The sequence below is a fragment of the Podarcis raffonei genome, chromosome Z (assembly GCF_027172205.1).
Source record: "Podarcis raffonei isolate rPodRaf1 chromosome Z, rPodRaf1.pri, whole genome shotgun sequence".
In the NCBI taxonomy this organism is placed as follows: Eukaryota; Metazoa; Chordata; class Lepidosauria; order Squamata; family Lacertidae; genus Podarcis; species Podarcis raffonei.
Genome location: NC_070621.1, coordinates 10,678,130 through 10,705,432, shown reverse-complemented (window position 1 = coordinate 10,705,432; position 27,303 = coordinate 10,678,130). Strand labels below are relative to the sequence as shown.

The following is a 27,303-nucleotide window of genomic DNA, read 5'->3' as shown; positions in this document are numbered from 1 at the left end:
TACATGAAAGTGAAATAGAAATAATAATGCCTGGAAAACTGTGCTGCAGGCAACCATTTGTACCCATTCTTGAGGTTTAGTGTATTTTACATAAAATATGGCAATTGCAGATATATAAAACAACATGGATATATAAAGACTTCCAAAGAGAAAGAATAAACCCCCAGTTTTATATTGATTCAGTTCCCTGGAATTACCTACAGTATTGGTAAATACTTATTTCTAAGAATATACTCACAATTTACTTCTACACAAAATGATGCACTGCTGGCAACATGTGTTATCAGCTGGTATTTCTCTCCCAATATGTGCAAAGTACATTACTACACATCAGAGCTTTTCAAACTGTGTGTCATAACACATTAGTGTGTCAGCTGCAGTGTGTAGGTGTGTTGTGTGACTACTCCACCTGGGGCTGGAATCTCCAGTTCGCTAGTAGAACTGAATTACTGTGTTGCGAAATGATTCATGTCTAAAAAGTGTGTCACCAACATGAAGTTTGGAAAGCTCTGCTGTATATATTTCCTTGTTTGAAAGACTCAGTAGGAAAAAGAGTCTTCTTTATAAAGCTGAAATTAGTTAGCCTTAAAAAATTATAAACTCCTGGCTAAGGGAGAAATCTTAGCTCCCAGCTGGAGAAGTGACGCATGACTATGGCAGCAGCCTCTCCGCTGCGCCTTTCCGCTGCTCCCTGACCTGCTCTTTGGGGCTGGTGGTGGGCTTCCCCCCGCCAGCCCCAAAGAGCAGGTCGAAAGGAACCTGAAGCCTGGAGAGCGAGAGGGGTCGGTGCGCACTGACCCCTCTAGCTCTCCAGGCTTCCAAGGTAGCCGCCTGAACGCACCTTAAACGGCACCTTGTTTTAGAGCGGGAAAACAAGAGGGGGAAAATTCTCCCACTCTCTGCGCAGCGCTTCCTGCCGCTTCGCTGAAGGGGCGCTGGGCAGAGAGCGGAAGAATTTTTTTCCCTTGTTCTCCCCCCTCTAAAACAAGGTGCGTCCTATTGTCCGGTGCGTCCTATGGTGCGAAAAATACGGTACTCTAATTTCAAATGAGCCAAGAATCTTACCAAGTTATGATGCTCAGGTATGTTGCAGTGATGTGTTCCAAAAGACATTGAACAGTTAGCAGGAAGAGGGCTATATACAAGCTGAGCTCCAGCAGGACATGAACCATATATAACTGTAGTAGCAGCAAGTGGTCCTCCGTTGGCAGAGACAGGAGAAGATGGGCCACACACCACTGTTGCTGGAGGGGCTGGAGCACCATCTGGAAGTAGAGTGTAAATGATGGAGCCAGGGGGTGGCACGAAAGATGAGGCACTGTGAATCTTCACTTCTCCAGTTTCTTGGATCCCTGAATTTTGGGTTTCAACAAAAATAATCCACGCTGAGAGATTAAAGGCATAGTTTAAAAGCCCTCAATATAAGATGGGGACAGAAACACGATAAAAATAAGATACATAAAATTAATAAGTTGATTATATATTTGATGTTATTTTTTGTTGTTTACCTGTCTAATTTTATTGCAATTTTATGAAATGCTTTTATGTGCCATGATGAAAAATGGGGGGGGGGGCTATGAAATAGGCCATACTTATCAAAAAATAAAATATAATAACAAATAATCTCTAGAATAGCAATACATAAGAGCAATATATATGGAGCTGCCCCTATGCAGTCAGGATATTGGTTAAGAATGGCTACAAAAATAGGGTGGTCTGCACATGCCAGGCTTCAAAGTAGGAAGGCAGAAAGGGGTTCTAAGAAGACAACTATCTTAGCTTTCCTCCGTGCCTCTTCAGCTAGCAAGAGGAGAAAAGGCCAACCTGGTGACTTTCCTACACCAACAGAGAACAGTTTCTTGCTAGACAGCCATGAACAAAAGCACAAGAACAACTGCCAGACACGGGAAGACAAGCCAACTGACTTACCTCCATTGGAAGGAGAGTCTTGCAGGTCATTCCTGCCTGGTGCATGCACCAAGCACCCTCTGGCAGCAGGACACATGGAACATTCCTTCTTGCTCTGCCCTTTTTTTATTGGGGTCAACAAAGGACACTGCAGGCCAACACCAGAATCCTTGGTACTCTGAGATGCAGGAGTGGATGTCTTTAAAACATTTTTAAGAAAGTGAAAGTAAGAATAATGAACAACTTGTATTGAGGCAAATATTACATGGAGAAGTATATATAGTGTTGTCCTAGTGTTGGCTATTCATTGTAAATACCGCTTACTAGAACAAAAAAAACTTTCTGTGATTTGCAAGACAGTCTAAAATACTCACTTAAAATACCAATCAAAAATCGAAACAAGAGACATTAAAAAATGAAAATATAAAATAAAATCAGTATTTTTAAAGGACTTACATCTACTAAAATCATGTGTCAGAAATGCATGCCTGGGTATGTTTGCTGGAACAGAAATGTTTTTAGCAGATAGTTAGACATGTTTAGCTTGGTGGAAGAGCTAACTTTGGCATTGACCAAACTATTAACTAGCTTATCTAAATTGCACATAGGAGAGTATTTCCTTCCTTCTGCTAGTGCCTTTAGATTTTGAAGAATGGCCCTTGTTCACCTGTCTTTGCCTTGAACTCTTCCAGTTCCTTATCAAAGAGCACACAGATGGCAGCAGGGACTTTCTCCATGTAATAAGTATATGCTTATATAAATATATAAGCCTATTAAAAGTGGCAACTAACGTGACTGAGATTTGACTAAGTAAATTTCATTTTGAGTGGTGGCTTGGGTTAAACTCCAAGCAGGTGTAACATACACAAAGCAAAAAGTTACTGATTTGAGCAACATGTTTGGAAATGCACTGCACAAAAACCAAAGAATTCTATTAATAAAATGAAGGCAGTCCATGTCTAAGCATTGCTGGTTCACATGGGATTATCCATGTGTATTGTAATTAAACAAACATCAATATGGAAATGAGCTGCTACCATTTGCAGAGGAGACAAACATATAAATGCAGCCATTTTGTTATGGAAAATCCTCAACTTGAAGCTCTTCAACAAACTGTTAGTATTTGTAATGTAATTTCATTGGGAATGTATTTCACAAAGAATAGATGGTATTGGAGAAAGGAGATGGCAGCTGGCAGTTGGAAGTTGGTTGGTTATCCTACGTAGTTCTGTCTTCACTGTGAAGGTGACAGGTGTGGGGACTTCATGCAGACACTGTCTGGAGGATTTTGTAAATAATACTTGTTGTTCAAATGTTGCCAGCCTGACAAGTAAAGATTTATATTCAGCTATTTGTGCAAGGCATATATATTTTCATCACAAATAGCTATCAGAAACTGCAGCATTTCTTCTTTCTCCAGGTTGTTGCATGTTTCCACATGTCTGCTATCCAAGGGGGTGAGGGAATTGGCTGAGAAAGGGGAAAAGCAAGAATTTGGAGAGTGGCTGGCCACCTGATCCTCCTGTACAAACTGGCCTCTGCAGTGTCATATTGAAGGAAAGCGTAAACCTTTCTTTTTACAACTGGACAGTATATAAATTTTGTTAAATAAATGTGTAGTTTAGGCCTCAGATTCAGAAGGCTCAAAATATTTCAATGGTTAACTTTGGAGAATTCCTGTTTTTAAGGGGCTCTCCTTGAGACAAAGGACTTTGAATGAAATGACCTTTCCCAACTATATTAATGGAAAATTACAAGTTATCTCCGAATATGATTTTTCTAAATTAATTTAAGTGCTTCTAAAGCAGGTGGGGAAAGATCTCCATATCTGATTCCTTTCCATCATTTGCCACTCTAGTTTTCATACTTGCGATGATGGCACATAATACAGATGGCCCCTCCGTTGCAGTGGATTCATTATGCTGGTGATAGCGCCATTCTGGTGAGATATAGCATGCCTGAGTGCAGCAATTTCATCCAATATGCTGTCAATTTCTTCCCTATTGCCTGCAGAAGAATTTAGATTTTTAGCCCATTATATTTGTGAGGACTACAGTTAATTAAAGACGCCCCCCCAAAAAAATCAGGCTCAGCATTCAATTTTTACCAATACTTCCTCTGCTGGATGGAATCTCATAGCTGAGGTAGTAGTAAGGAGGTTGACACTCAAAGCAGTGCTTTTAAACCTGCATCTCAGCAGTTTAAATGACTTCCTTTCATACACTATTTTCTTTTTGCTGACATGCATGATCTCTAACAGCCCCATGCTTGGGCGAAAAAAATAACAGGGAAAATAAGCTTAAGAAGGAAGAAAAAACAAGGGCTGTATCCAATGCCGGTCTTATGCAGAGTAGATCCATTGAAAATAATGGGCATGACTTAGATCCATCAATTTCAATTGAGTCTATTCTAACTTAGTTGGGTAGACCCCAATTGTTTCTTTAAAAGACTCTGAGAGACAACACTTACCCACCCCCACCCCCCACTGGAAGACAAATTATGAGAAAGCTGCTCTGACCTAGAGAGGCAGTAAAAAAAATCTAGGGTGGAATCTCATCTGCCTGCCTAGATCTACAAAGCAGGACCACATGACCTTGCTGGTCCTGGACAATGGGTGGAACAACACATGTCTGGACAGAGAATGATGGGAAGACATCTGAATTAGTTTGAAAACATGCTCCAGGAAAAAATGGAAGGAAAGCATTACCTGACTGAACTTGATCTAGTACACGGTGCAGTCGGTCAATTTCTGTTTTTTGGCATTTCAATAGCTGCTTTAATTTACCAATCTCCTCTTTCTGAAAAGCAGAAGCTGCAGTCTCGGCATCAGCTTTTCCCACTTCACTCTGAAACTATTAAAAAGCATCTTAGTCATATTTTCTCATGTTTTGCCCTTGTGTACATTGGAGTAAAGCATCATCAGAGTGCACAATGTAAAAAAAATGTAGACGAAGATTCTACAGGCCATTTTGATCCTATTTTCTGAAAAGGGGTTTAAAATGAGCAAGTCTTGGCCTCACATGCCATGTCCTGACTTCTCTCTCTCCAGGCAGATTAAATCATTACTGGCTCAGTCAATTTGAACATTTGTATATCACTGAGATTTTCTGTCCCTTGAAATCAATATATCTGACCAGGACTTTAATTTTTAGAACTCAATGGGAGACACATCACTAAGCCTCATAGTATTCATATTCATGTAGAAATTTTTCACTCTTGCCTCTATTTCGTGTTTCTTATCAATGTGTACAGTAAGGGGACTTATAACTTACCCATTCCTCCTTTTCTTTCAGAAGTTTCTGCAACAATTCTATTTCTGATTCTGCTCTGGCAAGATCTTTAGAAGCTTGAGTAGCAAGCATACAGAACTTCTCTGCTTCCCGAAGTTCCTACAGAAGAGGAAAAGGTGTTTTACTTAGCTTATCTGATGCAATTGTTGATGTTTTGTATTATTATTACTATTTAATAAATTTAGTAGTTGCCTGTCACATAAAGAATGTCCAAGTGACTTACAAAATTGTACAATCATGAAGTATAACAGAAAATCAAAAAGAAACAATACATTACAATAACAATCATACATTAAAACACAAAACTGTCCCAATAAAATAGCAGCAAAACATATAATAAACAAGATAGTATTGATTATAAGAAATCAATACTTTGACCAGAGCAGTGGTTCCATCCCTTCTCTGTTCCTTTTTCACTATGCTTATTCTAGGTTCTCAATACAGTCAGGTGCAGAGCCTTCTCTGTTAATAATAACAACTACATATTTTATTATTAAATGAAATCAAGAAAGTTGCTTCCATGCAGAAATGTATACCTTAATGATAAGAATGACTAATAGAGACTGAAACACACTATGTGGTGCAAGAGAAGAAGTTTCAATTCAGTTTTACAATTTTACCAATTTTGTACCTCACTGCGTTCCTGATTAATTTTGCATACAGTTCCACGAAGTGACCTGAGCTGATCTTTGGCTGCACAGAGATCTGCTGCTGCTTGTTTATCTGAAGTAGATATCACTCTCTTTAACTCCTGCAGCTCTTTATCAATGTCAATGAATTGCATTTGTGCCTTAGCATCTTCCACCTTTTTCTGAAAGAGCGGGAAAATGCTATTCAACAGATGTGACAAAACAAACAACATACACACACAAATATATGTATATCTTGCTTTCTTCTCTGGTAGGATGCATTCACATTAAAATATAAGCAAATAGTGCAGTATTTTTTAAAGTGTTGTGCAGAGGGACATGCCTTACTAGTCACACGCTTTTTAATAGGAGTAGCCCTACCCTATTCTCCAAATATTCTAGTTGTGCAAGAATTCTTTCTTTCTCCTCATCAGCCTCTTGCAGCTGTTGATCTGTTAGGCCCTGGATTTCTTCCATATTCTTCAGCTTTTCACTTAGATGCTGGATTTCATTCTCTAGTTGATGTACTCTGGCTTCATTCTGCATCTTCTCAGATTTAATCTGAAGTTGAAACAAAGGGAAGATGATGAGAGCTTGAGGATAGTTGTAATCTTTCCTAGGGCATAAAGTTAGCAGCATGTGGAATCTTTTGCAAAAGCCTCTGCTTTTTACCTCCTTTACAAACAAGTACATTTGGTCCTTTTCCAAAACTGCAAATAGTAGACACACCATGAAAAAGACAACATAAAATCATCACCAATTTGAAGTTTTCCAATATAATAATTCAGGGTCACCAATGCACACGATCACTCATGATTCCATATCAAAAAAATGCCCTCAAGGAAATATAATCTAAATTCAACAGCAAGGCAAAGAAGAGAAAAACAAGGTAATTGGGATGGAGGCACAATCCTATAGGAGTTGTCTCAAAAGAAAATTCACTGAGTTCAGTGGGGTTCACTCCCAGGAATTATGGCAAATAATTGTTACCACTCAAGGTAAGTACTGGATTAAGCTTTATGGAAAAGTTTGATTTTGAGGAGGGATTGAAGGAAGACAGACACAAATCATGCAAATATTCATGAAGGATTGACATGTATTTGACCATTAAACAAGGTTTCTGTCAAAATAATTTTGGCAATTCTTTCCTTAAGAATTTTACAGCGAAAACTTTTGTGGACACCTGATGAAGTAGACTCTAGTTTATGAAAGTTTATACCATAGTAGACCTCTCTGTCTTTGAAATACAACAAGACACTTTGTTGCAACAGACCAGAATGGCTATCTCCTTGGAAGTTCCTTTCTCTCTCCTTTTGGTAATACAGTGGTACCTCTGGATGTGAACAAGATCCGTTCTGGAGCCCCATTCGCATCCTGAGCAGAACACAACCTGCGTCTGTGCGGGTCGTGATTCACCACTTCTGCGAAAGCGCGTGACGTCATTTTGAGCGTCTGCGTATGCGCGAGCGGCAAAACTTGGAAGTAACCCATTCCGTTACTTCTGGGTCGCCGCGGAACACAACCTGAAAATGCTCAACCTGAAGCTACTTTAACCCGAGGTATGACTGTAGTTGGTTCTCTTACTTTGGCTTCTGCAGCTTTGTTACAGGCCAGCCTGTATTTTTCTTGTGCCTCTTCCAACTTAGCTTGCTGGGATGTCATCTCCTTCTGAAGCTGTCTCTCTCTGGCCTGGATGGCCTCATTTTTTTGCTGAGATTGAGCAAGGACCTTACCAAACTCTTTCTGTAGATCTGCAAGGCTTTTCCCTAAAATATCCTTTGCATTATGGCACCTGAAATAATCAGTTATACAAAAAAAGGAAAATACGTTATGGAGAATTGCTACCTAGGCTTACCATCAATGCTCATCTGAAGACCTGTGTCTTATGGCTAAACTAAATGTTGGACGTCTTTGCCAAAACATCTAAAAAGCAGTGGCAGAGCAGAATTTGAAGAGAAGTAGCAAGTTGGTAGGTAAGAGATACTTATTACCCCATTCACACTCTGCAAACTCAAGATGGGGGAAAAGTGAGGGGGAGGGAGATAAGGGTTGTGAAGAATAGGTGAGAGAAGGGTCTGTCAGTTTTTGGATGTTTTGTGAAGACTGAGATTCCCAGTTTCAAGTCTTTCCATCCATTTTGACAGCAACATATTACTTTGAGACTGAAGGCCATTTCATACAACTACAAAAAAAGGTGTTCTGCAGAGTGTTCTCCATCTGAAAGAGTGATGCTTATCTTCAAACACTGACAGATACACAGCTGGGAACTGCCTAGGCATTAACTAGCCAAGTGTTTGCAGCTAGATCTCCCCTTCTGATAAAGGTATGAAACCTCTGAATTTAGCTCACCTGAATTCTGCCCCAGTCTGTAGATTTTCTTTGAGTTCTCTCACACGAGCCAAGAATTCTTCAGGATGAATTAAGCTGTCAACTGCATGATTCAGTTGATTTTGAGTATCTTTAAGCTGCTGCTTCAAAAGGTTATTATCTTTCTGTAACAAAAGAGATTTCAGAGGTCACCTTTACCATTATATGCTTTCAATGATTTCTTCTTGCATTGACTGTATAAGAATGTTAGAAGACTAAACATAACACTTATTTCACTGCATTTCTTCACTAGCATAGCTGACCTGTGGAGCTAAATGACTAGTTGCTACAGAAAACAATCAATAAATAAAGCATGATAATTTCCCCTATTAACTCTGGATGATTTCCAAGATACAACTCTTGTTAATCTTTAACAGACACACAAGAAAGAATATACAAGGTGGTTTTGCATGATTGACTTTCAACAGCTGGAGCCTTTTGAAGAAGGTTATATATCAGACTGCCAGACATGCTCTCTGAAAAACAAAAAAATATGAAAAAAATACTGTACCTGTAGCTGTTTAAGATGAGAAAGCAGTTTATTATTTTCGTGTTCTCTCTCTTCTGATAATTGTGCTTTTGTCAAGGCATTTTCTAAAGCTTGCCTTTCTTTGCTGAGCTCAGCCTGGAGAGCAGAGTGCTCCAGCTACCCCATCCCAAAAAGAAAAAAGAAAAAAATTCTCACTTTCCTCTACAAAAAAAAAAAAAGAATCAGGTAACATTTGAATAGAATATGTATTTTGCAAGGACAGCTCGTTCTTCTAAGGAAGACATTGACAGTCCACAAAACAAGCAAACTTCTCAATTTCCATTTGCCCTATTGTCATGACTGGCCTCTTTTATGCATAATGATATCAGGCTTGAGTAGCATGCTAGTATGAACATGCTGCTCAATCCTAATATGCCATTAACCATGGGATATTGTATGAGTTGCCAACCTAGCACTTGTGGGCATACATTGGTCCACCAAAGTTTTCATGGGTGCCTGAGGATCATCATCACCATCCCTTCTGCCACTGCAATTAGGCTTGAAAAAGCCACATTGTAGCTAATAGAAGGCTTCTTTCAAGTCTAATTACAACAGAGGAACAATTTCAGAGGCAGAGGGTCACAGTTGGCAGGGGAGTTGTCACCCTGATGTCACCTCTTACCAACTGATATAAGGGTTGAAAAAATTGTTACTACCTAGAATTTTTCAAACCTAAACAGAGCAGTGTGTGTGAGAGATCTTCCTTGAGATAGCACCTAGAAAAGGAAGATAAACCTTCCCTCTCCAGTTGCACTCCCCAGGAGATCATGCCCCACCTATCTTGGTGGGGAGGGTGGATGAAAACACCTTTTCAAGCCTAATTGCTGGGGGGAATTAGGCAGTATGGGGTGGGTTGTGCCCACAAGAGTTTTTCACACTTCAAAATGTATTCATGGGCAATGTACAAACCGTGACCATGTCTTGATTGTCCTAGTACTATAAATCTGTCCTGAACCTTAATCAATAATTTAGGATGCTGTATGGGTTGGGTGGACCCTTTACTCTTTTTGCTTGGGCCAGCCCCATGACCCTAGTACACCTCCCTTGGGCCAATGCATTTGACACGCCTAGATTAGCCTCTGCTACCAAGTTGAATCACATTTAAGAGGGTCAAAACTCTTTCTCATGGAACTAAAAAGGTTCATTGGGAGAAAGATTGAGAACATCAACATCTTTCTGACAATACTAATAGCTGCTTTTTGATTGCTGGGTGACAAGGTAACACAGACCTAACAGGAATCCTCACAGCAGGAAACTGTTCATTGAGTAAGATAAAGTCCCCCAGCTTCCTCAATCACAATGCCTGTCTTAGAATCATAGAATTGTAGAACTGGAGGGGACCCTGAGGATCACCTACTCCAAGCCCCTGCAATGCAGGAATATGCAGCTGTCCCATACAGGGATTAAACCTGCAACCTTGGCATTATCAGCACAGTGCTTTAATCAACTGAGCTATGTCTTCTTTCCCTACTGTGTTAAAAAGCCAGAGTCCAATCAGTTTAAGCCACTGGAAGAGCTGGCAGGACTGCGGCAGCAAGGAAAACCAGACAAAATGTCCCTCAGCCACCCACCTACCTGAGAGCTCTTTCCATTTCACTATGACTACTACCAACCTGGATTCTTTACAGATAAGTTTTAGAAAAAAGAAGTCACGTTTTGGAACCTATATGGATTGGGAGAAACATGAAAGGTATAAGGAAAGGAGACATTTCTCTCTGAATGTCCACTTACTTGACCGTGTTGTTTTAGCCTCTGCAGTTCTTCCTCATGCTGATTGGCTTCAATGTCTCGGGCTTTCAGTTCAGCCTCCAGCTCAGCCTCATATGTGATATGTTCCCTTTGAGTCTCATGCAGGGCTTCATTGAGCTCTCTTTGTTCTTCAAGTGCCTGCTCAAGGTCTGCGATTTCCTGGAACCGAAAGTGTGTTTTATAATTTTGAGTTCATCAGTTCTCCATTAACATGGTTGTAGCATGTATCCCTGCTAAACAGAGACTGTGCCCCTACACATCTACCACAGGGGCAAGGGATGGGGGGAAGGGAGCTAAGCCACCCCTGCTGCTGGACTGGAAGAGTACCTCCCCAACACCCAACATACTATTTTGAAGTCCATAGGATAAGGTGTACATAATTGTTGGCAAATGTGGGTTTCCCAATTCTGCATATTATCCCAGTGTGCGATGTGACAGAAAAATGGATGTTTGCAGAGGAAAAGTGGGATGGGAAGGATGATCAAGCTTTCCCCCCCAGTGATAGAAAACATCCTGGTGTTGCCAGGATGACAAGTAGGATGGTCAAACATGCCAAGGTCTACAGAGCATCAGCAGTTGCTCTGATTCAGGAAACTGCAATACCATGATTAGTGGCAGGTGGTTGTGAGCTGCCCACCAGCTATTAATACAGTTTAAAACAAACAAAGACAATTACACTAAAATAAAAAAATGACCACATTTAATCACATTTTTGAGTAGGTCATAAATACTTTTCAACCATCAAAGGCAAGGGTAGAGAAATGGATCTTCAGCACATGACAAAAGCTGTAAAGTGAAGATGCTGGATGCACTTCAGTCAGGAGATTACACAAATCTGGAAACAGCAAAGAGAATGTCCTCTGCTGGGCCACAACCACTCACCCACCAACCTTATGAGTGTGGCAAAACATTACTCTAGCATAAAACTCTGGTGTTTAAAAGCTTGCATTGGCTGCCCATATGCTACCAGGCCAAGTTCAACATTCCTGTATTAATTTAGAAGATTCATAACAACTTTGATCCTTAAAGACTGATCAATTCCATATATTCCTGTCCAATCACTGAGGTCTTTGAGGAACTTAGTATTGTGGGTCCACCCCAGTAGAAATCCCACCTGGCTGAGATCCAGCAGGCCGCCTTTCTCTTGAACTTCCAGAGGTTAGTGAAGACCTTCTCAATTTAGTAGGATTTTTTTCCTGATGTTACGGTTAATTTTAACTGATTTTATCTCCATTATACCAGTTTTGTAACTTCACTGTACACCTCTTAGAGACTATGGTGTTAAGCAGTACAGTGGTACCTCGGTCTACGAACAGCCCTGTTAACGAACTATTTGGTTTATGAATTCCACAAACTGGAAGTAAGTGTTCCGGTTAGTGAACTTTACATCGGTCTACAAACGGAAGCCGATTGGTGGAAGGGTACTGGCGGTGGGAGGCCTCAGTGGGGAAAGCGTGCCTCAGTTTAAAAACGGCTTTGGTTTAAGAACGGACTTCCAGAATGGATTCAGAAGTTCATAAATCGAGGTACCACTGTATATAAATTGTTGAAATAAATAAAAAGGTTCTGCCAATCTTAACCTCATTGTTTTGTCCTGGTTTCTAAATTATGTTTGCCAGTGAGGAAAAGCATCAGGACTTTTTGGAATATAACAGTTCTTGCATCTTACTTTTCTCAGGTTTTCTGCATCCATAGCAACTATCTCCAGCTGGTTTCTCTCCTCCTCGAGTTCTTCCAGCCTTTGCAATAACACCTCTTTATCCCTCTGCAACTCCTTGCATTCATCACTGGTTTGTTTGGCCTGACTCTTAACACTCTCTAGATATTCCTGTAACCCAATGATAATTCCTTCCAGGTCTTTCTTCAGTGCATCATTTGCTGCTATTTGGCCTGTGAATGGTAGAGGAGAAAGAGTTAAGAAATACGAAAAAAGAAGTATTTCAGTTTGCAAGGGAACACCAAAAAGTCATGAGAGCTATCCCTGATTATCTGAAGGTGAGGTGACATCACTGAGCATGTCTCAAAATAGACTTACATAGGAGACACAAACTTTGATTTCAGTATCTGAAGTGACAGCATATTTGCATTTACCCAACATTTGTGTTTTAAAGAAGAAATCTGGTCCAGTAAGACTGGCAGCCTTGTACATTTTTACTGTGCTTGTAACTCTGTTAGATCAGCACAGTAACATTAAAATAAAGTGGGGAAGGGAGGGAGAAATACAGCACTGGATAACCAGGAATTGCAATGACAATGTTTTCCCCCAGAAACTATACATTTTTTCTTTAAACCTAGCCAGTAAAAGTTCACAAATTTTAAGTTAGATGGGAAGTTCCATTTCTCTTGACCAGGATCTCATCATTTCTCTAGGTAGTGCCACTTTTCCTCACTTTCCTAACTGCTCTAAGAGAAAATCAACAAGAGTTCTTCAGGAAACTAATCTCCAGAGACTTCCACCAAGAGTTCTCATACTACAAATGGGAAATAACGTCAGGATAAAAAAATTCTACTTGACTAAACAACAGTAGTAGGGATCTTACACTAGTAGGTGACCTCACTTGAATCCATCAAATAAAGTCATCCCGCAAACCTCTTCAGTGAGCTGAAAAGATACCTGGATGCCATTTATGGGTTTCCTGCTAGGAGAGGCAGAATGCCACTTTGAGGCTTTCAGAATTTGGCTGGTATTGGTGTGCTCAGAAGGGAGAGCCAAAGTGATGGAGTTTAATCTCATGCCACGTATTAAGGATAGCTCCACATTTCAAATAACAAACATGGTTGCTGCATTTATTAAGTGAGCACTTCCTACAGCAAATACTTAAAAGCATGCATATGTACTTCTAAGAACTGTTGCCTGCAGAGTGTAAAATCTGTATATGCTATGTAAACTATAGAAAAGCCCAAAGCCTCTGAGCTAAAGTCTGTTTTGAATAACATTTTTACCATCTGTGAGCTGTTGCTCCAGGTCCCTAATTTCCTCAGTTTCCTTTGCAATCCGAGACAGCATGTCATCCAGGCGACTTTCAAGATGCTTGTAATGCTTGTTCATCATGTCAAGTTGTTGTTCTTTGCTTGCTTTCTGAGCCTTCATATGAGCCTGTGAGTGGAAGTTAAATGGACATCTCAGGGCAGTAGTTTAAAAACAAACAAAGCACCCCAAACAATCCTGATCTTCCTGCACCCTTGCCACAAATGTTCTACAGCAGGGACAGGGAACTTTCTGATGATGCTGGACTACACCTCCTGTCATCTCTGAGCACTAGCTATATTGATTGGGGCTAATGAGAGTTGGTAGTTCAACAACATCTGGAAGGCTAAAGTTTCCCCATCTCTACTTCACAGTACAGAACAATGAAAGCTATCTTATGCCAAGTCAGGCAACTGGTTAATTTAGTATTGGCTGGGGCTCTCCAGGGTTCCTGATGGGGTCTTTAAAGCCCAAGAATGAAACCTGGGACCTGCATGCAAAGCATGTGCTCTACCGTTGAACTATGTTGCTTTGCCTATATGATTAACCGAATTATGTAAATGGACAATTTTACTTCAGTCACAGGGCTTTCAGCTAGATGGGCTTCAAGTTTCTTACAATTCTGACCACAGCATATATAAATTCTTAGGAGCAAACAATTTGCAGGAAGTTTGAAAATGATTGAAAAATCGTTTTTTAAATTTTATTTTGTTGAATGGTTGAAAAATCATTTATAAGCAGTATATCCTTCTGGGAGAAGCCCATAGGGTAGGCCACATCATTTCTCACACCTTTCTCCAAACTATTTCCTTCTGCATTAGTTGAGTTGGCTTTGCACACCTGGAATTTCTACCTGGAAGAACTTTTATTTTTAAGATTTGAAGCCTGTTTTTTAAAACAAAATCGTTAAAGTAGCTAGCAGCTTACATAGAATTTATTAATCTGCTCTTGCTCTCTCTTGCCTCTATACATACCACTGGTGCCATCTGTGGAGGGGGCATGGGGGCAGGGCTCCCTAAAATTTTCAAGCAGCACTCCCTCAAAAAAAATTTTTGTAAAAAAAATCCACTATGATCCTCAAAGGGATGCACCAGCAGGAAATGCTGGCCCGTCCCTTTGATGATCACCAGGCCACCTTCCAGGAAAGTGCTCTGGTGGAGATTGCAAGAGTGGGAGATTGCCAACGAGAAGTATCTTCGTGCTGGCTTGTCCTCTGCTAGGGATGTGGTGAAGGGGTGTGTGGCACGCTGAGTTGGCCTGGATGGGTTGGGGGGGTGGCACATGTATGATGTTTTACACACATGACAGGCCCCTGCAATGTTGGGGGCAACTCAGCATGCCCAATATATACTGAATGCCTAACCAATATGAGACTCATGCATTCCTTGTAAAGTTGAGCACTAATAATAAAACATACCATTGTGACAGCTTCATTCAACTGTGCCCTTAGATTAAGCATGGTAATTAGGAGATGGTGCACATAGTATCTTGTAAAATTGAAGAAGAAAACTCCCACCACCACCACCACCATCTAGTCTGCTAATATGATTCCTGATCCCTAGAAGAATGTCCAAGAATGAAGGTGCATAAAGTGACATCCTATGTTGCATTCTCTGCTTTCTTTCTGCAAAAAGTGTAATTCTAACCTTCACTCCCAATGTCACTGTGCTAAGTGTCTCTCTACCTCCAAATAGGGAAGTGTACAGTGTGATGACATCAGGGTATAATGTAACTTGTATTCTGCCTTACAGAATGATACAACTCAACCCACGGGTGCTGTAGCTGCAGCCCAGTGCTTCTTATACACTACCATTCTCCCCTTAAGTTACACAGACCATTCTGTAAACCCTTCTCAACCCAGTCAGACTAACCTCATATGCCTCTCTCCAATGAGTGCTAAAGAAATTGGATACTAGATCTTCAGTATTAAAATATAAGCCAATAATTTCAGTTTCATGCCAAAATATTATTTGTATACTTCTCCCCCCAAAATCTACAACCCAGATTTTATTTTATTTTGTCAATAGCACATTTATTCAAGCTGCTATAACCAGTGTCAACTGAACACAGCTATGTGTACCATTTCTCTTAAGTACCATACTTAACCACAGTTGAATGAAACTGTTACAATGACAAGTTTGGTTATAAGCTTGATAGTGTTTGCTTGGCTTAGAAACACAGTGTCTAATCTTACAGGGCAGACTACTTCCATTCATGGTTTTAGGCATCCAACATGCAACATATTTTTTATGAACCAAAAATAGCAGAGTGCTAATTGGCATAAAGAGTACAGAAACAGCCCCCACAAAAAATAGTTAATACAAAAATGCAATCCAACTATCCGATGGTACTTTTAAAATAAATGCACAACTCCACCAATTACACTTAAAACAAAAACCTTATTAGTTAAAATCTCAGGAAAAAGCATGCTTTCCTAAATACTGAGGTAATGCAAAATGGCTGAAGCAAAAGTTTCACTTTATCAGACTATCCCCATACCAAATCTTCATTTAATTTTCTGAGCAGATAACAAAAGAGGCAAATGTCCAAATATCCATAATAAGCCAAGTCAAGTTTGTCCTGTTTTAAAAGTATCTATAACTTAGCAATGTTATCTTCTAAAATTGTATGCTGCTGTTGAGATTCCTCAATGGTATTTTGAGGGAGGGGAGAGGGAGGCACTTACAGCGTTTGCTTTGTCTTTTCTTCTTTTCAAATCCTGTGTTGAAAGCCCCACTTAAAAGTTGGAATTCATTGTGAAAGACGAGCAGTACTAAAAAAGTAGCTCAGCTCAAACACGGTTTCTCTTAATCTCTATCTAGTCTCGTACACCAAACTTTTCTGTTTGACAGTTGCACTTTGGTTAGGATGTGGTTTGAAAGGGGGAAACTAAGCCCCAGGAGCTGTGAGAACTCTTTGTCAGGCCTGCACAGTGGTAACATGCGCTCCAATCCCTACTTGTTTCAGCTAGCTGGGCTGCGTCCTGTTTGCTTCAAATCACAACACAGGAAGCAGTGCAGGCAGCCAATCAACTCTACAGCTTGTAACAGGCAGCTCCACTCTCCAAGAGGCTGAGCTTAAATAAAGCAGTTTCCTTTCATTTAGAAAGCCTCCCTGAAACACACGGAAAGTTATTATTGGAGAGACCGAGGTCTTGGACTGTTGACTTCACAATTTCTTTTTATAATCAGCCTCTGAGCTTCAAAAATAAGCCAGATATGAATGAGACTTCAAGTATATCCACATAACTGGAAAGCATGAAAAGCTATACTAACTTTTGTTTTGCAAAACTTTTTTTCTTTTTGCAAAATATGGATCTCTTAACATTTATAGTTTGTTTGTGCCAACATAAAATTGTTTGATTTATTAAAAGGAATGCATTTTTTAAATGAAACTAATATTTATGGGGGTAACTTTGTATCAGATTCTTGTAGCCCAGTTGTTTGCATGTTTAGCTAGAAGCAAGCCCAACTAAGCTTGGTGTAACTACTGTAGTCCAAAGTGTGCACTGAATTGCAGCCTTAATTATGCAGCACTGCTCTTTTGGGACAATGGAATGGTCTGGTCTGCCTAATTAGAGCTTTGTGACACCAAGAAGCTTATACAGTTACACCAATAAATGTAGGTCCAGTTTGCATTCCTTATTCTGTGTGTTCAATTAAACAAAGCTGTCCACACCCAAAACAGTTAAAGACAACTTTAAAATATGAGTCATCTTGAGATTAAGAAACCAGTCAATCTACATTGTTTTAGAAGGAATGACAATTTTTCTCTTAGGGTGTGTCTGCATCACATGCTGCCTTGCGGAGAGAAGGAAATATGTTACTTCTCCTTGTTTCTGTCCTGCTAAAATATTTCTAACCAATGTGAGGTTAGAACTTAGCCTAGGATGTGCAGCAGACTGCACCAACTTTTCCTGAGAAATAAGACTTTGTGCATACTATTTCAAAAAACCACAAACTCATCTGCAATAGCTCAAAAAATATGTTTAATAACAAATAATACTGAGCTTGGTTGGCTTACTTAGCATAAACATGCTTAGGGTCATGCCACATGGCTGCTTCTTAAGACAAGGGCACAAATGAATCATATTTGTGTGTGAATATGGATTGAAATGTCATGTGAGGGTAATATAAGCACCTGAATAGAGGGAGGACTATAGCCCAGTGGCTGAGCATCTGCTTTGAATGCAGAAGCTTCCAGGGTGAATCACCAGCATGTTCAGGTAGGGCTGGAAATGGCCGCTGCCTGAAACCCTAGAGAACTGCTGCCAGTCAATGTAGACAGTATTGAGTTATATGGCACAGTGGACTTTCTCAGTATAAGGCAGCTTCCCACATTGATTTAAAAAGGATAATGGCCAGAATACAAAGAGCTATTAGGTGAACCTTGTGGAACATTTTGACTTTTTTTTGGAATAGCAAATCTCCATACTCAGTTTCAAAAGCAGTTTGCCATGCAGACTGAGGATGGCTGTTTGACCATCTTGAGCATGCATAGTCCATTATCTGGAATGTTCTCACATGGTATTTTTTATCTGTCACATGATCTGAAAGACTGCAGCTATGCTTTTAAAAGAACAATGTAGAATGGGTCCCTGAGGCCACCCAAACATTCCTTCTGGAGAAGGCAGGCAGGCCTGGGAAAAAAGTACAGTGGTACCTCTAGATGCGAACGGGATCTGTTCTGGAGCCCTGTTCGCATCCTGAGTAGAATGCAACCCATGACTGTGTGTCTGCACGGGTTGCGATTCGCCGCTTCTGTGCATGCGTGTGACGTCATTTTGAGCGTCTGCGCATGTGCGAGTGGCGAAACCCGGAAGTAATGCGTTCCGTTACTTCTGGGTTGCTGCAGAGTGTAACCTGAAAATGCTCAACCTGAAGCATATTTAACTCGAGGTATGACTGTATCTCCTTTCTCAATGCCTAGAGATGAAACATAGCAAGCTGACTAGGCAGGAAATCTCTTTCTGCATTTGTTTGCTGTGCACAGAGAAAGGGAAACTCCTGTCACACACCCAAAATAAAACAAACTGACCATGTAGGAAGAGATGTATTCCTGTATGGCTAGATTTCTGCAGAATAGTATGGAAGAAGCAAGCATGTCTCAGGAAGACTGTTTGGGTATGGATGAAAAAGGCCCAGTGGGCCAGAGGCTCTCCATACCAGATAGAGAAAGAAGCAGACCTTGAAATAGCTTGCTTCCAATCCATTTATTACTTGAAAATGTCGTGACCAGGACCCCAGAGTTCCAATATCAAATTAATTGCCTTGGCTGTTGGAAAACTGGCACTGGGCTTAACATTGCTTCTTGGTACACCAGAATATGGACAATAATATTGGCTAAGAAATTAACATGTTAGGACTGAGCAGCAAAGGGCAAACACAATTCCTATTCCTTTTATAACATAGGGCAAATGTTTATTTAATATATAAATTGTTCAGACTATGTCAGGAATCCACCCAATACGCATGGGAAAATATGGCATAATCTCTTAGAGTAATCTAATTCAACTTGATTACATAGCACGACCAAAGTTAGTAATTTTATTGGGACATGTTGCTTATTGTTTACTGTGGTAGCAATGATTTTCTCAAAATGTATCTTCTGTACCATATAAAATAAATAAAAACATAAAATGATCAAATTAATAATAATATCACCCTAAGATGCAGTACTAATACATATTCACCACCCCATGAATGCATATATTTTCTTTTCATAAATGAAGCTTGTTTCATTATATGAAGGAAAGAACCTAGGGAATTGCATCCAAACCTATGAACTTTTCTGATGATGTTTCAGTAATGTGCTAGTTAAATGTCAAACACTGTATACGTTTATTAAATATTTTTGAAACAATTCTTTAGAAAAAATATATTTTAATGGGCAAAGATACTCCACTGAAATTTAGCAGAACTCTTTTCCTACAATCATGTGGGCACAGTGTCATTTACTCTATTACTCAAACAAAATTAGATTCTAATTTTATTCCTGCTAACTGGATATTTATTCAATAATTTAATTGGCATTTCCTATTAATACTATATATATTGAATTCATGTATATATGTGTGTGTAAAACTTACATGTCTTGGATCTTCAGGGTCTAGAGAATCCATAAAACGCTGCAGTTCTTCTAACTCCTTCTCTTTTTTGGCCATGTCTTCCTGCTGCCTTTCCATCTGTTTCTCTAGTTCTAGAGCTTCTTCTCGTAGTTGATTTAGGAGAAGTATCTTGTTGCTTAGCTCTTGCCTAAGACAATCCTTTTCCACGTCTGACATCTAGATTTGAACAAACAGAAAACACACCTAACTAAGATTGAGATACAAAGGATTCAGAGACTACACAAGCTGTATGGTTTAAAAATACGATTCAGTGATTTTCCTTGTGAACTTGAATTCTGCAGTGTGGGCCCAATTCTATAAATGCTTACGTAGATGTTAGTCCCAATGCAGCCAATGCATCTCAAGTAAACATCTACAGAGCTATCAGTCTATCACTGCATTTCACAGGGAAAAGTTATCATCTATGAAAATCTGCCTTTTTCCTTAGTGCTACATATGGCCAAGTGTTGGAATAAGGTATGCAGCTTTACTGTGCAGCCCCAAAGCATTAGATTGGAATGCTTGAAATTTGGCAATTATGCACAAAAAAATAAACAGGTCTTTTCAATTGTTTCAGTTTATTGCCACATTGTTGTTTATTAAATTTGTATACTGCATTAAAGTGTATACAACATAAAAATACAAACTGAGAACACAACATACAGAATGAAACAAAAATGAATCAATACCCCCCTCCCACAAACACATTTAAAAGGCCATAGTTACAGAGAAATGTTTTCACCTTGTGCCTATAAATATGTACAGAATGCTCTAGGGAAGAACCTAGCAGGGGAGTAGAGGCTTATATACATACCTTTTTCTGAGCCACAACATCTTGGACTAGTTTAAGCTCCTCTGTTGCTTTTAAAACACGGTGCTCTGCATTGGCTACTTCACCTAGCAATTCTGTTAATTTTTCTTGGGCTGGGAAAATGAGAAACAATGATAAAGACATGCCAATTGCAGCTATCCAGTGCCAACATGGACATATGTTGCAGTTATGGTGAATGTCTCCAGAAGGGTAGAAAGCAGCGGTCACAATGCAGGGAAGTGCACAGGAAAGTTTGTGGATGCTGCAAGTCTTTTAGGCTATAGTGCTATATACACTGATTTGGAAATAAATTCAATTGAAGGCAATGGAGCTTGCTTCTGAGCAGGCTTGGATTGCATTATATGTAGTCTTTTATGTATATGCTTACATAGATTTACTGAATGAGATCTAGCAGGTCAAAAATTAGGAAGGTGTTAGGAAAAAGGTCAATTGTGAGCCAGTTTGAATGGAGTTGCATTCAAGTGACTGAATAATAGTGCAGACTAGAGCTGGGTCTTGGGACTAAATCTGGGGCCCCAAATAACCACCCAGAGAACAGCAGATGAGGATGACAGTGGCAAACAGGTCCAGTACTGTACCTGGCCTGCTTCTGGTTGCTACAGCATGTTTTCTTATTATATTGTAAAATGTTTTATAATCAAGAGATAACCGACTACACTTGTACATGGTTGCACATGGTTATTTATTGTTACTAGATAAACATGTTATCCTTTTCCATAACCAAATGATTCTTATTCCCAAGTAGAAGTGTTTACAATTGGGGTGGCAGAAGCAAGCCACATTTTATTTCTGTAGTCATGATGGTGCCATGATTTGGCTTTGAACTGTGGAACATGCACAGAGCATTTCCTTTTCATCAGGGTTGGCAAACTTGTTTGGATTTTGCTTTAACATAACACTGATGTAACACATATGGCCACCCCTCTAGACCATTAAGTTCAGGGCCTAAAACTGCTGAACTGCTCCACTTTGAAGGAGATCTGAAGCTGCTTTGGTAAAACCCATTCCTTTGGCCTACTGAAACCTACTGTAATGGCTAGGAGTGTAAACTGGGAAGTCTTGTATTCAAATGTCACCTCAGCCCTCGCCTCACTAGACTGATACTCAGATGCTGTTGAGTTAGTAATTTAACTGTCAGCTTTAACATTCAGCAGAAATCAAGAGCATCAGATGGAAGACAATACACAGAGTGAAAGGTTTTCTACATTTAACTTTGCAAGGGGAGGGGAAGTTGGAAGTACCTCCTTTAACCTTTCTCTCTTTTTCTTCTAGTTGTGCATCTAGTGACTGAAGAATATTCAGTTTCAGCTTCTGAATCTTTTGTTCTTCTGCTTCTTCCAGATTTCCCATCTGCATCTTCTGAGCCTTGCTAGGGATATAGCCTTCTACAGCATACATGTTCCTTTTGTATCTAGATTTCCCAATGTAAGGGCTTTCACCTGGTACATCATCAAGTTCAACATCCTGAAATAGGACATAATAGTACAAATTCAGCCAGACTGGAGTGCCTTGGCAGTTTAGTGCAACTGGAGATATGCTCCTCTACCATCCTCACCATCAGTTTGGAGTTGAGGAGGGGAACAGAGTGTCAGTTCTGATTTTGTACTTTGATTCAGATGTGCAGCACATGTTTGGGATCAAGTAGGCTCTCTAAAACTGAAAATACTATTTTCAAATAATTACCTCTATTGGATAATAACCTAATGGTTCAAACTTGGCATCAATCTTATAAAAAGCCAGCTCTTGCTCCAGCTCATATTGTTTCTGACAGGCTCGGGTTAATTCCACCGTCTTCTGCTTTAGCTAACAAACAAACAAAAAAACAAACAAAAGGTTAACAAATTGTGTCTTATAAACAAATATATTTAAATGGAATGCCAGTGTCATGGGTCGCTATATGATCCATGCATGAGTGACACAACACAAACATCTTTATATAGTAAAAATACAGGGTACACTAGTCAGACTTGCATAACAAAATGCATTTTGCTTTAGATGTTGCATTTATACAGATAGTTAAACAAAACACACACACACACACACACACACACACACCGGCCATGACAAAGCAAGCCAGTCCAAGCATGCACTTCGAGTCTTTTCAAATTGTCAGCTATGGAGTGGCTTGTCTGCTATGGAGCGGCTGGCAATAGTTGTATGCAAGATTTGCTGCATCACAACAATTTACTATCTAATGCAAATCACGTTAAGGTATCTGCAAATGGTATGTCATGCACAATGCTGAAAATACATGTACACTCAAAATAAAAAAGAATTAACCAGTCATTCACTTTACTGTAGTATTCAAATATTGACAAATCTGATACTAAAATAAAAATAGGGCACCAAGTGCTCTAGCCTCATTATTTCCATTTTTCTGAACTGAATAGAATGAGGCACTTACTCTGTTAGCATTTTTTTCCTCTTTTACTTTTAGAAGCTAGCAGAACACAACAAAAATAAAAATGCTGTCTTGGTCATATTTTTCCAGTTACTTTTTGCATGTAAGTTGTATTGGGACTACTGCCTTCTGCAGATATAATACTTGATGATGGAAAGCACAAACCATGGTTTGTAGCCTAAGCCTGGTTAACAGTCAACTGCAGCTCATCCTGCCCCAGAGTTCATGCATACTCCAGAGCCACCCGGGAGACCTTCTTACTATGAGTGATAATAGAATCATAGAGTTGGAAGAGACCACAAGGGCCATCAAGTCCAACCCCCTGCCAAGCAGGAAACACCATCAGAGCACTCCTGACATATGGTTGTCAAGCCTCTGCTTAAAGACCTCCAAAGAAGGAGACTCCACCACACTCCTTGGCAGCAAATTCCACTGTCGAACAGCTCTTACTGTCAGGAAGTTCTTCCTAATGTTTAGGTGGAATCTTCTTTCACCTAAACTGCCTTAGAAAAAACTGCCTTAGAAAACTGCCATCAGAAAACTCCTCTTTTCTGATGGAGAAACTGCCTTAACTTTGACTTGATCAAGTGCAACTATAACACTTAACCACAACTCACGCAAACCTTGGTTTCATATATTGATTTGTGCCTAACCATGAAATATGGAAAACAAACAATGCTTAAGAATCATAAATGCATTGGATCCACCTAAATCTGTATGTACCTTTACCTATAATCACAAATATATTTGAAGAACCAAACAGACTGATGGAAACATAAGAAGTCCCAATTTGAAACTATCCTATTATTTTCGTTTATCTGGAAGAGAAGTGGGTGCTCTCTCTCTTTTGACTGTTTTATTGTTGGATACCTGAAGGAGAGCATGCAGCAAGGTTCCAATAGGTAGCAGTAGGAAGAACTGAAGGGACGGGGAGAGAAAAGGGTAGAAACAGGAAAGATTGGAAGAAGGAAAAGAATTAGATTTCTAAATCAAAGTATCCAACACCATGCACAACTTCTAATTTAGAAAAATATTTGACACAGGGAAGTGTTTTTGGTGAACAAATAATGATAAAACAAGTACAGCTTTCACATTATTGAATAATTCGAAACAGGACCATGCAAAGAAGCACTATGGATTGCAGCCAAAAAAAAGTGTAGTCAAGCTTATACACACAGAGGCTACCTTTAGTGAAGAATAAAGGCTCAGTCAGCAATAAAGGAAATGGATCAAACAAAACAAGATACAGGCTAAACGAAAAGAGGAGCAAACTAAATCAGTCACCAGAAGGACAAGAGAAGACAGTGCTGAAAAATATACATTACCAGATCAAGATACTAATAAGATTAAACTGTCTGTTCTGTTTATTCAATTGGATGTGTGTGTTATCTACTGAATACAATCCATTGAAAAAATCTAGCTCCCATTCATTTCAGTGGGATAATGACAGCGTGGTCATAAAGACACACACCTTACAAAGCCAGTTTTCATTAAGCCCAGCTCTGAAGAATCTTAATTAAAAGGGAAGACCTAACTCCCAGTAATTATTGCAGACATGACAAATAATGATTTAATAAAGAAACTCAAAGCTTAATTAGCCATTAAGGTTTTTAAATACAATCCTAATTTTTCATTTCTGCATACAAAATCCACCAAACCACCTGTGGATTTTACATCCAGAAATAAAAGTTGGGGCTCTGTTCAGAAGCACATTGAATGTTAGAAATAAACCATAGATACAATGGGATTTATGGCAACAACAGAACACATGGCTTAATGCCCAACCAGAAAACATTTAAATCCATCTATCTGAAGACAAAAAATGTGTACTAAGAAGGCTAGAAAACATTTAGCTTTCTAATAATTTTAAACATAACACATACAAATATAATGATAATATAATAATGGCTATTGTCAGATAAACCAAATAGAAAGCCAAATAATGAGATTATTCCCATTACTTGATATACAGTGGTACCTCGGGTTAAGTACTTAATTCGTTCCAGAGGTCCATTCTTAACCTGAAACTGTTCTTAACCTGAAGCACCACTTTAGCTAATGGGGCCTCCTGCTGCTGCTGTGCCGCCGGAGCACAATTTCTGTTCTCATCCTGAAGCAAAGTTCTTAACTGGGTTAGCAGAGTCTGTAACCTGAAGCATATGTAACCCGAGGTACGACTGTACTGCTGTAGTCCTACTGGAGTCAATTGTACTACCACACTGTAAATGTTAACCTAGTGTCCTCCTCAAAACAGTATCATTCAATGCCATAAGAAATTTCTAGAGATATTCAACAGTCTACTGGGATTTTAAGAACCAAGGTTGCTTTACCAGCTCATTTTGTGTCTCTATTTCACTTTCCAGATCATGACAGCTTTGTTTCTGTTGCAGATTTTTTTGTTTTAATGATTTGTTAAGGTCATCTTGTTGCTGAAGTTGTTCACCCAGGTCAGAGTGTTTGGTTTTAAGGTCTTCCAACTCTTTCACAGTTTTCTCCAACTCCTTTTCTAGATTTTCTATCTCTTCTGCAGAATAAGGCAAATCAGCAAATCATATACACTCCTTTTGCTACATTTACTGATCACTGACAGAAAAGGAAACCAAAGACACTAGTGGCTTTTCCCAAAGATGCATGTGGTTAAAGCGTGCAAATTACTTGATGGGCATAAAATCAACACCAAGTCTCACAGTTTAATAGACAGAAGGAAGAGGTCTTCCCATCCAATCTAATCTAGGTTCAGGTGAGAAGATACCTACCACCCTCACACTTGTTGTTTTAAAAAAGTCAGGGAAGCTGGAACTCCTCTGAAGCCCTGTCACCACACAGCAGACAGGTCAGAAAAGAGCAGTTGTCCTTCTAACTGCCAAGGACAAAGATTCCAAAGCTTATTTGCATAAGTTCTGCCTATTGTAGGCTTTCTCAAACTCAGCCCTCCAGATGTTTTTGGCCTACAACTCCCATGATCCCTAGCTAGCAGGACCAGTGATCAGGGATGATGGGAATTGTAGTCTCAAAACATCTGGAGGGCTGAGTTTGAGGAAGCCTGGCCTATATGAATAAGTGGAAGAGCCAACCTATTTCTGAATGGTTTATGACTGTGGAATAACAACTGTCTCTGCTCAACACAGAGAACATTGGGGACTTATGAGGCAGGGCCACACGTGGTAGGGATGTTGGAGGCAGGATTTGTGTTCAGATCCACCCTTTCATTTAAAGATTCAGATTCACATACTCAAGTGAACGCCTGAACATGCCTTGTGCTTTTCGTAGATGTGATACTCCCAAAGTAAAATTATATCTACTGCCTATATATTTTGAATCTTAGGTCTCTTTACAAACTACCCATGTGTGCTGCCAATAAGACAATAAAAAGAGTCACATCCAACCATGGCTTCCCAAGTAATTGTTGTTACTCATGTTTATTATGGCTTTCTCACTTTCCTTTTTTTGGCAAGATTTAAAACATTTTTACTGTACTTATAATAGGTAAAGTTAAAGGGACCACTGACTGTTAGGTCCAGTCATGGACGACTCTGGGGTTGCGGTGCTCATGTCACTTTACTGGCCGAGGGAGCTGGCGTTCAGCTTCCGGGTCATGTGGCCAGCATGACTAAGCCGCTTCTGACAAACCATACAATACAGTTAAAAAAATAAACTAAAGAAAATGAACATGCAGAGTCCTCTCACACAGGTAGCTCTTAATTCCTGTCTCACACAGAAAGTGGTGGACCCTCCCAGCTTTCAGCTGAGAGCTTTCCTTTATTCTTCCAGCCCCTCATCGTGTAAGATCTCAACAGGAATGAGTAGACATGTATTAGCTAGAACTGTTGTTTTATAATCCTATGATTATCATATTTACCTAAATTAAACCTCTCAAGAGCTTCTTCTCTGTCATGGTTTGTCACTGGCTGTCCCTCAAGATCTTCCAGTGACCTCAAATGGAAAATGGTATACAGACGATAATGAGGAAGGTTTACAACAGGATTGTCTGCCAGAAACAGAGAAGTCAAGTCTTTAAGAGACTTCAGTTTAGCTACCTCATGGAGCTGAAAGAAAGGAGGGGAGGTACAAGAATTAGATATTCTTTGAAGCATGAAACATATTCCATTTTCTGCTTATAGACACATAATCTAACATAAAATATTAAGTCAATTATTTATGTTAAAACTGAACCCAGACCAGTGAAATCATACTGTGTCAGTGATAACAAGGCATTAACAGTGTTACACAAAGGCAAAAAAACACCAGAGCTCCTGAGTCAAAATGTTAGGAGATTTCATTTGAGTGCTGAAACATGTGTTCCCAACAAGGGCGCATCTTTCCATGAAGAGATATGCCCCCCCATCAGAACTGTTTCTCTAGTTTTCATCCAAGTCCTAAACACAAGTATTGTTCAGAGTATTGTACAAAATGCCTCCAAGGGCTGTTTCTAATGGTGCAAGAAACTTTGTGAAGGTCTTAAGCTTAAATAATTCAATGAAGCACATCCAAAAATTAAAGCAAAACTGAATAGTTTTGACTCAG

At 39.6% G+C, this 27,303-nt stretch overlaps 1 protein-coding gene across 6 annotated transcripts in view; it reads right to left on the bottom strand.

Moving 5' to 3' along the window:
- CNTRL (centriolin) overlaps nucleotides 1-27,303 on the bottom strand; it is a 70,752-nt gene that overhangs the window by 30,611 nt on the left and 12,838 nt on the right. For 3 of the 6 annotated variants that reach the window (XM_053374614.1, XM_053374619.1, XM_053374615.1), the window contains exons 6-24: nucleotides 26,639-26,825; nucleotides 25,110-25,303; nucleotides 22,062-22,181; nucleotides 21,620-21,842; nucleotides 20,361-20,470; nucleotides 19,529-19,723; nucleotides 13,416-13,569; nucleotides 12,142-12,362; nucleotides 10,455-10,631; nucleotides 8,706-8,840; nucleotides 8,177-8,319; nucleotides 7,412-7,619; nucleotides 6,209-6,388; nucleotides 5,830-6,009; nucleotides 5,181-5,297; nucleotides 4,616-4,760; nucleotides 3,776-3,915; nucleotides 1,930-2,107; nucleotides 1,066-1,352 (exon numbers count right to left, since the gene is read on the bottom strand). In XM_053374614.1, the coding sequence (XP_053230589.1) occupies nucleotides 1,066-1,352; nucleotides 1,930-2,107; nucleotides 3,776-3,915; nucleotides 4,616-4,760; nucleotides 5,181-5,297; nucleotides 5,830-6,009; nucleotides 6,209-6,388; nucleotides 7,412-7,619; nucleotides 8,177-8,319; nucleotides 8,706-8,840; nucleotides 10,455-10,631; nucleotides 12,142-12,362; nucleotides 13,416-13,569; nucleotides 19,529-19,723; nucleotides 20,361-20,470; nucleotides 21,620-21,842; nucleotides 22,062-22,181; nucleotides 25,110-25,303; nucleotides 26,639-26,825 (3,294 nt within the window). Of the gene's footprint in view, nucleotides 1-1,065; nucleotides 1,353-1,929; nucleotides 2,108-3,775; nucleotides 3,916-4,615; nucleotides 4,761-5,180; nucleotides 5,298-5,829; nucleotides 6,010-6,208; nucleotides 6,389-7,411; nucleotides 7,620-8,176; nucleotides 8,320-8,705; nucleotides 8,841-10,454; nucleotides 10,632-12,141; nucleotides 12,363-13,415; nucleotides 13,570-16,126; nucleotides 16,407-19,528; nucleotides 19,724-20,360; nucleotides 20,471-21,619; nucleotides 21,843-22,061; nucleotides 22,182-25,109; nucleotides 25,304-26,638; nucleotides 26,826-27,303 lie in introns of those variants that run through there. The other 3 variants (XM_053374617.1, XM_053374616.1, XM_053374620.1) reach the window with 3 other exon arrangements.